This window comes from Schistocerca serialis, chromosome 11 (genome assembly GCF_023864345.2).
Source record: "Schistocerca serialis cubense isolate TAMUIC-IGC-003099 chromosome 11, iqSchSeri2.2, whole genome shotgun sequence".
Lineage (NCBI taxonomy): Eukaryota > Metazoa > Arthropoda > Insecta > Orthoptera > Acrididae > Schistocerca > Schistocerca serialis.
The window spans coordinates 180,956,401-180,970,471 of record NC_064648.1 but is presented as its reverse complement, the minus strand read 5'-3'; the positions used below and the strand labels follow the sequence as shown (position 1 = coordinate 180,970,471).

General features: G+C 40.9%; 1 protein-coding gene across 4 annotated transcripts in view; it reads left to right on the top strand.

The window, feature by feature from the left end:
* LOC126427361 (uncharacterized) overlaps positions 1-14,071 on the top strand; it is a 200,943-nt gene that overhangs the window by 163,507 nt on the left and 23,365 nt on the right. For all 4 annotated transcript variants that reach the window (XR_007576653.1, XR_007576654.1, XR_007576652.1 and 1 more), the window contains 2 exons: positions 4,582-4,641; positions 13,320-13,412. Coding sequence is in view for 1 of the 4 variants with exons in the window: in XM_050089702.1 (XP_049945659.1) it covers positions 4,582-4,641; positions 13,320-13,412 (153 nt within the window). In the remaining 3 variants the exon portion in view is untranslated. The remainder of the gene's footprint in view (positions 1-4,581; positions 4,642-13,319; positions 13,413-14,071) is intronic.

The following is a 14,071-nucleotide window of genomic DNA, read 5'->3' as shown; positions in this document are numbered from 1 at the left end:
CCAGGGTTCTTTTGATATTGTGCTGTTAGTAGCAGTATTAAATCTCAGGAAGGCTGATTTATATTGTAATAGTAGTTTTTTGTTCAATTATTTGAGCTACATGCAGAACTAGCACTACTCACTGTTGGTTTCTCCCAAATATGGTGTGTGCAATACTCCCACAATGGGACGGTGACATGGGGGAGAGCAGTTTCATAATATCCACATTTTGTAAGCTTTGTCTTCTCGGCACGTACATTCATTATTGCATTTAAAATTTCTGCTTTGCATTACAATGAGTGGGCCCAACTGCAGTCTGTGTAAAAGCAGGACATCCACTGATGGGGCAAAGCATTATGAGTACCTGGTTTGCATGTTGGTCCACCTTTAGAAGGCAGTACAGCAGAGATTGTGTGTCGGATCGATCCAACAAGTCCTTGTTAGTTATCTGAGGTATGTGGTACCAGATGTCTATGCACAAATCACAAGGTTCCTATAAATTACAGATTGTCCATTTTTTGGGCATGGAGCTAGCACCCATAGCTTCCCTGGTGTGTTTCATTTGGTCCAGATTACGTAAATTTTGTGGCTGAAACATTGAGAGTCCTCTGTCATGCTACTAAGATTTCTGTTACACAGTTCTGTTTGTGACAGTCAGTTATCCTGCTGGAAGATGGCATTCCTGTCAGGGATGCCATCAACCATACAGGGATGCAGGCAGTCCACAATAATGTAAACATAGTTCAAAGCTGCCATAATGACTTTACTACCTCAGACCACATGGAAGACCAGTGTATGTCCCCCTTAGCGTAATACTGCTCCCACGGATACACATTCATGATGTGATGCACGTTTTGATCAACTTGTCACCTGTATGACAGTGTGTATGGAGGTCACCATTGATGGGATTTACCTGAGGAGGCAGTAAGTTTCCATGGTTGCATGGTCCAGTCATGGTGAATCTGTGTCCACTGCAGTCTTAATTGAAGGTGATGTTGGGTAAAAATGGGCACACACAGGTGTCATCTGATGGGAAGCCTCATGCTTGACAGTGTGCAGTGAACACTGTGCTGCAAAACACTTGTGTCTACGATGGCATTGTACTACCATCAGATCTGCAACAGATAGCTGCCTGTCCTGTTTTACAAAGCAAGGCAGCCAGCCAGCCTCTGGCCTCCAAATTTTGTAATGAAGCATGGCAAGCAGATGCCAACTTTGCAATTTCCTAGATAATTGTTCCCACATACTGGGCTATAACAACCTGCCCGTTGACAGAGTCTTTCATGTGAGTGGATTTTCCCATTTGTTAGCTGTGTCATTGGTAGAATGATTACTTATTCGTCTCTGCTTTGCCTCTATACTGTCTTTATTGTTTTACTTGCCTGAAACACCAGCAGGCAGCATTAAAGCTTGTAAGTGGACACTCCTCTTACTGCCTTGGCTCCTCAATGTAAGAGTCATTGGAGGGTGAGCAGTCTTGCTGAAACTAATCCACAGTTAACAGATATCATTTCATCATAATGGATAATGTTTCATGCTCCCTGATTTGGAAATACTGATAACAATTTGAGGTGCCAAAAAATATTGTGCAGCATGTCTCTTCTTCATGCTTAAAACAAATCAGATAAATGACCACTCCTCACACAGGTAGTCATGTAGCATGGATCAAATAGATCAAGTATATCTTCTCCAACATATTCCCACATACCACCATCCTCAAATGGTTCAAATGGCTCTAAGCACTATGGGACTTAACTTATGAGGTCATCAGTCCACCACCATCCTCATTGACTTTATCTCTGTTGTACATGTACATATATACTCTGCAAACCACTGTACAGCACATAATGGGGGCCACATCTATCTAATATTATTGATTTTCTTTCAGCTTGAGTATTCAGCAAGGGAAAATTACAGTTTGTATGCCTCTGTATGTCTCCTAATATCTCTTATCATGTTCTCTTAATCCCTGAGCAACATGTACAACGGTGGCACCATACTGGTTGCAGTTTCTACATTGAGCATTGAGTACAGGTTCTGTAAATTTATGTAGTAGTGTGTCCCGAGAGCTATGTTTTCTTTCTTGCAAGCATTCCTATTTAAGTCCCTTGGGAATTTCCGTTACACTTTCATAAGGACTGTACCAAATTGTTACAATTGTTGCATAGTGTTCCTGATTCTTTTATTTTCTGGAAAGACTCCAAACACTGGGACAATTATCTAGACTTAAACGTCTTCCCCTTCTTTCTATGAATGTAATTTCATTATATCCCTTGCCACTTTTTATGTTTTTATCTTCATATTTCCCCCTATGTCTATTTTTGGTTTCTCCCACTCTCCTTTTCAACAGCTCTCACAATGTTTAATTGTACTATTCATACAGGTTAGCGTTTTTGTCTTTAATTCAGCTTTCCTTCCCTTGTTTATCCTTCAGTTATCATGTAAATTGGCACAGTGCTTACCAGTGTACTGTCCTTGATATCCTACCCTCTGATACCTTCTCTTTCATTTTTCTGTACCTTCAGATTTGCCTTTCTCAGCCATGGATCTGAGTGACATGCCCTTCATTTTCAAACTTTCCCTCTTCATCCTTGAGGAAGAAACTGCATGTATTGAAACTAAAGAATTTTTTTTCCTTCTATTTTTAATTGTTTCTATCAAAAAGTGCTTGGAACTTTGCAAGTATTCCTGAAGAATTTTCCAGTGTCTACTATTTTGCGTACTTTGAATGTGTTTAATAAGTGAGTTGATATATCAATAGTATCAGTCGGTGATGCATAAACATTTTTCTTATGTCATATTGTGATATAAATGGCAATAAAAAATAATACTCTTACTTGGTCATAGTTTCTTTCTGTTTAATGTAAATGGACAAATAAAAAAATTTACTCACCAAGCAGGGGCAGGGAAACACACACACAAAAAAATATTTAACTTTCACAAGCTTTTGGAGCCAGTGGCTCCTTCTGGATCACATCGGATGAGTAGAGTTCTCTATGTAAATGTTATTTCATCTTGTGGTATACACTGAAGAGCCAAAGTAACTGGTACATGTGCCTAATATCGCGTAGGACCCCTGCAAGCATGCAGAAATGCCACAACACGATGTGGCATAGACTTGAGTAATGTCTGAAGTAGTTCTGAATGGAATGGACACTATGAATCCTGCAGGGCTGTCCATAAATCTGTAAGCGTAAGAGGGTGTGGAGATCTCTTCTTAACTGTATGTTGCAAGGCATCCCAGATATGCTCATTAATGTTCATGTCTGGGGAGTTTGATGGCCACCGGAAGTGTTTAAACTCAGAAGAGTGTTCCTGGAGCCACTCTGTAGCAATTCTGGCCATGTGGGGTGTTGCATTGTCCTGCTGGAATTGCCCAAATCCTTTGGAATGTGCAATGGACAAGAATGGATGCAGGTGATCAGACAGGATGCATACACATGTGCCATCTGTTGGAGTCATATCTAGATGTATCGGGTCCCATATCACTCCAACTGCATACACCCGTCACCATTACAGAGCCTCCACCAGCTTGAACAGTGCCCTGCAGACTTGCAGGGTCCATGGATTCATGAGATTATCTAAATATCCATACACATCCATCCACTCAATACAGTTTGAAATGAGACTCATCTGAGCAGGCAACATGTTCCAGTCATCAGTAGTCTAATGATGGCGTTTATGGGCCCAGGTGAGTCATAAAGCTTTGTATTGTGCAGTCATTAAGGGTACATAAGTGGGCCTTCAGCTCCGAAAGCCCATCTAAATGATGTTTTGTTGAATGGTTCACATGCTGACACTTGTTGACGGCCCAGTATTGAAATTTACAGCAATTTGCAGAAGGGTTGCAGTTCAGTCATGTTGAACAATTTTCTTCAGTCATTGTCAGTCCCGTTCTTGCAGGATCTTTTTCCAGCCAGGGCGATGTCAGAGATCTGATGTTGTACAGGATTCCTGATATTCACAACACACTCATGAAATGGTCACACGGGAAAATCCCCACTTCATCGATACCTCAGAGATGCTGTGTCCCATCACTCGTGTGCTGACTGTAACATCACGTTCAAACTCAATTAAATCCTGATCATCTGCCATTGTACCAGCAGTAACCAATCTAACAACCGTGCCAGACACTTGTAGTCTTATATAGACATTGGCGCTGGCAGTGCCATACTCTGCCTGTTTAGAGCTCTCTGTATTTAAATAACATGCCTATACCAGTTTCTTTGGTCCTTCAGTATAAAAACTGACAACAGCACTACAACCAATAATGGAGTGCTCAGTATAATTCATAAATGCATTGTCCTGTATTACATGAAGTGCAGAAGCTGTAAAATTAGCTGTTTACTGTGGTATTCTAAAGACTAGCATGTTAAACTCATTCAGAAAATTTGATCTGTGCATATATAGCTTTTCTTTCCAAGTATGAAATTACAACTGAGGGAACCTGCACAACTATACAAGGAGCACAGTATTACTTTGTATGAAATGGAAAACACACCACACACACACACACACACACACACACACACACACACACACCTCTGTGAATCCCAATGATGTAAATTATTTTGGTTCCATTTTCTCATTGCCTTGTTACAGATTGAGGCAGTTGCTGATGATCCACTTCACATCTGTAATCCACAGAGCATTAAGAAAGAGGTATGTAGCTGCTGCAGATTAAGTTCTCCTAATTTTTCACTTTGTTAAATAATGTAGTTGGCTGTTATTTAGTACTGAGCTACCTACATGGATCTCAGTAGGTGAGTAGATTTCTCTGCTTAAAAGTTATTTCCACTTGTGAAATAGACACAGTAATTTCTTGGGAATAATCTGACCATTGATGTTACAGTATTGAGTATTACGGGATATCAGTACTAAACAGAAATCCTGATAGGGAGTTACATCTGATGATGGGTGCATAACACACACAAAAATGTAATATCAACAGAGATATTTCTAACTTTCAAATTACTGTTCCTTTTTCATATAATTGCACACCCCCTCCCTACACCCCCCTCCCTACACCCCCCTCCCTACACCCCCCTCCCTACACCCCCCTCCCTACACCCCCCTCCCTACACCCCCCTCCCTACACCCCCCTCCCTACACCCCCCTCCCTACACCCCCCTCCCTACACCCCCCTCCCTACACCCCCCTCCCTACACCCCCCTCCCTACACCCCCCTCCCTACACCCCCCTCCCTACACCCCCCTCCCTACACCCCCCTCCCTACACACCCCTCCCTACACACCCCTCCCTACACACCCCTCCCTACACACCCCTCCCTACACACCCCTCCCTACACACCCCTCCCTACACACCCCTCCCTACACACTCACACACTCACACACACACACACACACACACACACACACACACACACACACAATTCGCCAAACAGGAACCATAATGACTCCATCCTTCATGTACATAGTAATGGTGCCAGGTGGATGTGGATGATACTGCTTGCATCTTGTAGTTACTGTGGATTTGAATGTCAGTGTATTTGTATGCTTTGTAAATAAAATTATACCATGAATAAAATGGTAATAAATAAAATATAAATAAAAAATAAAATAAATAAAATGGTAATAAATAAAATAATACAATCAGGTAAACAAACATTTAGTTCATTTAAAATGGCGAAATTATTGAATTTCTTTGTCTGAAGATGAAGATGTTGCTGTATATCACTTCAGTGAAATTACTGTTTTGATGTTGACATTTGTATTTTGCACGAAGGCAATGGATGAGTTCTATTGCCTTTCTGTTGCTAGTTTATTAATCTTGACAGGGTGAAGGAATAAAAACAGTTAAGTATGTATATTCAGTAAGTTGCGCATAGCAATAACCTTCCATCACTGAAGTGCATAAAAAGTTCATACCAACTACACATCATGCCATTGTTGAGATACTAAGTAATTCTTCATGTGTGTGAAAATATCTATAGGAAATATGATGCAGAAAACATTCCAATTAAGTTACCTTCATTCAAAACACTATCTGATTATTTTTTTATGTTTTGATTTACTGATATATGAAACGTGTAGCTGTGAAAGCTAGCCGTTATGATGAGGAATGTGTCAAGTGCACAAGAAATGCACATATGAAACAAATTTTTAACATACTATATTAATAGATTTATTTATTCCTATTCAAGAATTCATCTGTGGTATAGAAGGAGTTGTCAAGGAGATATGATTTCAATTGATTTTTGAAGCTATTACTGCTGTCTGTCAGACGCCTTATTTCATCTGGTAATTTGTTGAAAATTTTTAAAGCAGCATATTTTATCCCTTTCTGTGCCAAAGATAGGTTGAGCAAAGGATAGTGTAAGTGTTTCTATTTTCTGGTACTATAATCATGAATGTCACTGTTGTTTTTAAACTAGTCCATGTTGTTGAGAACAAATTTCATTAATGAGCAAATGTATTGTGAGGCTGTTGTAAGATTTCCCAATCTTTTAAAAAGATGCCTATAAAATGTGTGACTATGAACCCCACACATTATTCTAACCACTTTCTTTTGAGCAGTGAATACTTTTTCTCTAAATGTTGAGTTACCCCAAAATATTATTCCGTATGACAGAGTGTGAAAATATGCAAAGTATGTTAGCTTACTAATTTCTATATCCTCAAAATTGGCAATTATTCTAATCGCAAAAGTTGCTGAACCTGGTCGCTTTATCTAAAATATGAATTTTCCAATTAAGATTCTCATCCATATGTACACCCAAACCCTGTCTACTGTCTACTGACTTCTGTTGATGTTTTATATTTATTGAAGGAATTGTACTTTTTGCAGTAGAAATTTGGATGTACTGTGTTTTTTCAAAGTTTAGAGCAAGCGCATTTGCAGAACACCAATTAATGACTTTTCCAAAGACCTTATTTCTATCATTTTTAATTTGACTTCCTTTTACTGGATTAATAATTATGCTTGTATCATCAGCAAATAGTGTCAGTTCAGCTTCCTGTTTCAGATAGGAAGGGAGGTTGTTCGCATATATCAAGAACAGAAGGGGACCCATGATTGAACCCTATGGAACACCTAATGTAATTTCACCCCAGTCAGATGAAGTGGCAAATTGATTTAAATCACTTGACCCATAAAAAGAAACTTTTTGCTTCCTGTTCTGTAGGTATGACTTAAACCACTTATATGCTATTCCATTTATACCATAGAATTGTTATTTCTGTAACATAATGTCATGCTTCACACAATCAAATGCTTTTCACAAGTCACAAAAAAATCCTATTGGTGACATTTTACTATTTAAAGACTCTGTTACATGGACAGTGAAATTGTATATTGCTGTCTCAGTGGAACAGCATTTTTGAAATCCGAACTGTGGTTTACTAAGTATCCCATTACTGTTGAGATGGTTAACCACTCTAGAGTACATTGCTTTCTCAAAGATTTTTGAGAATGCTGTAAGCAAGGATACTGGCTGATAATTATTGACATCTGTGGTGTCCCACTTTTTGTAGAGAAGCCTGACAATGACATATTTTAACCTGTCTGGGAAAATACCTATAGTTAGTGATGCATTACATATGTGACTCAGAAAATCAGCTGTAATTGCTCCACATTGATTTAATATCTTATTAGATATGTCATCTACTCCAACAGAACATTTATTTTTCAGATTTAATACACCAGTTGCCATTAAAATTGCTACACCAAGAAGAAATGCAGATGATAAACGAGTACTCATTGGACACGTATATTATACTAGAACTCACATGTGATTACATTTTCATGCAGTTTGAATGCATAGATCCTGAGAAATCAGTACCCAGAACAACCACCTCTGGCCGTAATAATGGCCTTGATACGCCTGGGCATTGAGTCAAACAGAGCTTGGATGGGGTACAGGTACAGCTGCCCATGCAGCTTCAACACGATTCCGCAGTTCATCAAGAGTAGTGGCTGACGTATTGTGATGAGCCAGTTGCTCGGTCACCATTGACCAGACATTTTCAGTTGGTGAGAGATCTGGAGAATGTGCTGGCCAGGGCAGCAGTCAAACATTTTCTGTATCCAGAAAGACCCATACAGGACCTGCAACATGCCGTCGTGCATTATCCTGCTGAAATGTAGGATTTCGCAGGGATCGAATGGAATGTAGAGCCACGGGTCGTAACACATCTGAAATGTTAACGTCCACTGTTCAATGTGAACAAGAAGTGACCGAGATGTGTAACCAGTGGCAACCCATACTATCATGCTGGGTGATACGCCAGTATGGCGATGACGAATACAAGCTTCCAAAGTTGTGTTCACCGCAATGTCGCCAATCATGGATGCAACCATCATGATGGTGTAAACAGAACCTGGATTCATAAAAAAAAAGACGTTTTGCCATTTGTGCACCCAGGTTCGTCATTGAGTACATCATCGCAGGCCCTCCTATCTGTGATGCAGCATCAAGGGTAACCACAGCCATGGTCTCTGAGCTGATAGTCCATGCTGCTGCAAACATCATCAAACTGTTCATGCAGGTGGTTGTTATCTTGCAAACGTCCCCATCTGTTGTCTCAGGGATCGAGACGTGGCTGCACGATCCATTACAGCCGTGCGGATAAGATGCCTGTCATCTCGACTGCTAGTGATACGAGGCCGTTGGGATCCAGCACGGCGTTCTGTATTACCCTCCTGAACCCACCGATTCCATATTCTGCTAACAGTCATTGAATCTCAACCAATGCGAGCAGCAATGTCGCGATATGATAAACCACAATCGCGATAGGCTACAATCCGACCTTTATCAAAGTTGGAAACGTGATGATACGCATTTCTCCTCCTTATATGAGGCATCATGATGTTTCACCAGGCAACGCCGGTCAACTACTGTTTGTGTATGAAAAATCGGTTGGATACTTTCCTCATGTCAGCATGTTGTAGGTGTCACCACCGACGCCAACCTTGTGTGAATGCTCTGAAAAGCTAATCATTTTCATATCACAGCACCTTTCTCCTGTTGGTTAAATTTCATATCTGTAGCATGTCATCTTTGTGGTGTAGAAATTTTAATGGCCAGTAGTGTAATTTTACTTATTTCACAAGAGGTTGTTAGGTGAAACTTAATCTGACTAAATTTTTTCAAAACAGACTCTTCTGTGTACTGCCTAGCTTTTTCTTTTGAACTGTTCTCATCAATTTTTTCTCCTACACTTAAGAAATGGTTGTTAAATATATTAGCTACTTATGTACTGTTGGTTAGGATGGTCTCGTTCTCTTTGACAGTAATACAACCTACCCCAGTGGTTACTTTTCCTGTCTCCCTCCTAACAACATTCCATATTGATTTTATTTTTTGCCAGAGTTGTTAATTTCTTCTCTAACATACATATTTCTTGATTTTCTTACAACTTTTATAATGTTATAATAATTTTTATAGTGTGAAACTACTTCTGGATCTTTACTAGTTCTTGTTGTCTCATACAGGTTTCTTTTTCATCCTGAAGACACTTTAATATCTGTACTAAACCAAGGTTTCTTTGAAAAATGTGTGGTGTTACAGTTAGTAATTTTCTTTGGGGAACAATGTTAAAAGAGGGATATAAATTTATCAAGAGGTATGTTGCACTTATCACTAGCATTTGGCTCATTATATACATGTCCCCAGTTAACATTTCTTAAGCTTTCTCTGAAGTGCTGTATAGATACCGGGTTGAGCGACCTCAAACGTTTACTTAATGGTTTCTGAACTATACACCGTGTTAGGTTTTGTAAGTTAATCAGTTGTGCATCATGGTCTGACAATCCATTTACCACAGGCAAAGTACGTGTTTGTTTTACATCCTCTTTCTGTATAAATACATTATCTATAACTGTGCTGCTGTCCTGAGCTATACGTGTAGGGGAATTGATCACTGATTTGAAGTTATATGTTGTTAATAACACTTCTAGTTAACTTTTCCTATCAGAATTACTTAGGAAATTTACATTGAAATCACCACAGATTAATAACTTCTTCTTTTTGTCGGACAGACAGCATAATAGGGAGTCAATTTTTTTATGAACAGCTCCCAGTCTACTAATGGGGACCTATACACTGTTGCTAATATCAATACTACATTATCTAGTTGAAGTTCACATGCACAAACCTCAAAGTGCTAATCAATACAAAATTTGCTTACTTCTACAGTTTTGCATTTATACCTTTGTTTTATGAAAATGGCAACTCCTCCTTTATCCATCCTAGATCTACTTGTGTAAGATGCTAAATTATACCCACTTACACTGACACTATCCATGCCCACAGTTACATGGTGTTCAGACAGACAGAGTATATCAATCTCATCCATATTTTGTAGATCATCTAAACACACTAATAGCTCATCTACTTTATTTTTTATTCCCCTGATATTTTGATGAAGTATGTTGATACTGCCCTCAGCTTTACCCCTATTAACTGTACGTGCAGTTTCTTTTATTCTGTTTATCTTGATTGTCATCTGTCTGGACTTTGGCTTTAACCTAAAAACCCTGTCTGCCTGGACCCATTAACCATAGGGATCACCCTCTTGTGTGACTGTGGACGCCGTACAGTTTCTGCTAATAGAGAAGCTAACTTACTTTTCTCCATCTTATTCAGGTGCGGGCCATGTGTAGTGTATCCACACCTACCAATAGCATTTACTGGAACAACACTTCTGTGAGATTTTGCAGGTGTCTGGAGCATCCTGTTCAGCTCAGTGTTAACATGCCTTACAGCAGTGTTTACCCAGGGCTGATGATGGTGCTGAAAGACCTCCACGAACTCGACATTTGTGTACTCAGTTTGTGCTCCTATTTTATCCAGGTCACTGCTAATACTGTATCTTGGATTCATAGCCAGGCTGTTTCCTGCTCCCTCAACTATAATTACTTGATCTTCCTTCTCAAGGTCCCTGCATAGCTGACCTAAGTTTTCTATCTCCTGGCCAAGGCTAGCACTTGGTTTCACAAAACTTTTGACCTGGTACCCTGCACCTAATTTGTCCTGAAGCTGCTGGCCCACACCCATCCCATGACTGCTGCCTATAAGCAGAATTCTTCTTTTTGTATTCTGGTTTGATCCCAACCTGTCTTTTCTTTAAGCTAATATTCTGCTTCAACCTACTTTGAACTATTGAACAAACATCAGGTTTTGACAGCAATAAGCTGCCAAATAAATATCTTATGTCTACAAACATCACAAAAAAGATAAACATTTGTGTTTATAACTTGTTTGCAATCACACCTTTCAGGTAATTTCAAATACACTCCTGGAAATGGAAAAAAGAACACATTGACACCGGTGTGTCAGACCCACCATACTTGCTCCGGACACTGCGAGAGGGCTGTACAAGCAATGATCACACGCACGGCACAGCGGACACACCAGGAACCGCGGTGTTGGCCGTCGAATGGCGCTAGCTGCGCAGCATTTGTGCACCGCCGCCGTCAGTGTCAGCCAGTTTGCCGTGGCATACGGAGCTCCATCGCAGTCTTTAACACTGGTAGCATGCCGTGACAGCGTGGACGTGAACCGTATGTGCAGCTGACGGACTTTGAGCGAGGGCGTATAGTGGGCATGCGGGAGGCCGGGTGGACGTACCGCCGAATTGCTCAACACGTGGGGCGTGAGGTCTCCACAGTACATCGATGTTGTCGCCAGTGGTCGGCGGAAGGTGCACGTGCCCGTTGACCTGGGACCGGACCGCAGCGACGCACGGATGCACGCCAAGACCGTAGGACCTACGCAGTGCCGTAGGGGACCGCACCGCCACTTCCCAGCAAATTAGGGACACTGTTGCTCCTGGGGTATCGGCGAGGACCATTCGCAACCGTCTCCATGAAGCTGGGCTACGGTCCCGCACACCGTTAGGCCATCTTCCGCTCACGCCCCAACATCGTGCAGCCCGCCTCCAGTGGTGTCGCGACAGGCGTGAATGGAGGGACGAATGGAGACGTGTCGTCTTCAGCGATGAGAGTCGCTTCTGCCTTGGTGCCAATGATGGTTGTATGCGTGTTTGGCGCCGTGCAGGTGAGCGCCACAATCAGGACTGCATACGACTGAGGCACACAGGGCCAACACCCGGCATCATGGTGTGGGGAGCGATCTCCTACACTGGCCGTACACCACTGGTGATCGTCGAGGGGACACTGAATAGTGCACGGTACATCCAAACCGTCATCGAACCCATCGTTCTACCATTCCTAGACCGGCAAGGGAACTTGCTGTTCCAACAGGACAATGCACGTCCGCATGTATCCCGTGCCACCCAACGTGCTCTAGAAGGTGTAAGTCAACTACTCTGGCCAGCAAGATCTCCGGATCTGTCCCCCATTGAGCATGTTTGGGACTGGATGAAGCGTCGTCTCACGCGGTCTGCACGTCCAGCACGAACGCTGGTCCAACTGAGGCGCCAGGTGGAAATGGCATAGCAAGCCGTTCCACAGGACTACATCCAGCATCTCTACAATCGTCTCCATGGGAGAATAGCAGCCTGCATTGCTGCGAAAGGTGGATATACACTGTACTAGTGCCGACATTGTGCATGCTCTGTTGCCTGTGTCTATGTGCCTGTGGTTCTGTCAGTGTGATCATGTGATGTATCTGACCCCAGAAATGTGTCAATAAAGTTTCCCCTTCCTGGGACAATGAATTCACGGTGTTCTTATTTCAATTTCCAGGAGTGTATTTTTCATGTCCAACAGACAAGCATACAGACATTTATTGATTAAAATATCTGTGGATAATTTATATTCCTGCTCTACACCATTGCACGTAAGGTTATGGTAGCACATTCAACCATGGTATCCATTTCTAAAATTTCGTATTTTCAGGTTGTACCAAAATAATTTTTTAATGTAGCTGAGGCCTGAAATAGCATATTTGCATAGTTTTTATAAGTTGTCACACAAGGTGTAACCAATGTGGCTCATTAGCTTCAGTAATCTTTGTTCTAATGTGGCATCAGATTGTTTTAGACTGTCACATGACCTTGCATCATTTTTTTCACATTCTGTAACATGTTTCCAAAATCTGATAGGATTTGTTGCATTTATTACACATGAATGATTCAAATCTGGAAAATTTATGTAATGAGATAATTAAACACTCTCGACTTCTTGTCTCCACAAGCTTTCTTGTTCTATGTGAGCATAGTGTAAATGTTTGGAAACATTTTGGATGAAGAAATAGGCTGCTCACCAATGAAGATACAGAATTTTCCCATAATAATGCCCAAATCATGCTTTGAATTTTTCTCCCTGAGAAGTATCTTCTGCCCACGCTTACTTTAAATTCAGCTTCTAACACTATTTGTTAATAGCTACAATTAACACTACTTTCCATTTTCCAGGTTCTCGAAGGTCCAGTAGTAGTCTCAGTGTTCAGTGGCTGCGTCAAAGAGGATCCACAACTAGATTTAGGAGTTAATATAACTGACACTAAAGTAAGTTTTCACATATGTATCAAGATTCTTGTAGAAGTTGGAGGTTTATTTTTACTGTATCTCCGTATGTGATTAGCTCCACATGCCTCCAATATAGTTTAAAGTGGAAAGCATGCTAGGTAAATCACACACTCTCAGCAGGATAAGGTTTTGACAACTTGGTATTTCCAAGCAGTGCAGTGTACTGGTGAAAATCGTTAGTCTTCCATAAAGCCCATCTTACATGGGATAAGGTTTTCTGTAAATTTGCTAGGTGGTGTGATTTACTGTTCACTTGCAAGGATTGCACACAGCTAACTCGCATGTCCAGGCTTTCACATGGTGTAAGATTTAGCAGAGACACGAGCAGGCTCACTGACTGGATGAATGGCAAGGTGAACAAATGGGCCAATCTGCAGTCTTTCTCAGACAATTGTAAAGAAATTATTTGCTGAAAGAAATTTCGTTCTCATACATCTCATAGCTTCATTTGTCAGCTTCATGATGAACTTCCTGTCATTTCTTTAAATAATCATAGTTATTCGATACTTAAAGATTAAATAAACTACTGGAAGAAATTTGGAAGTTTTTAAATGCAAATAGTGGTCACAATGAATTTGCTTTTGGTGCATATTGCGTGTGAAGTGTGGCTGACATTCAATTAGTCCTTAAACATCAAA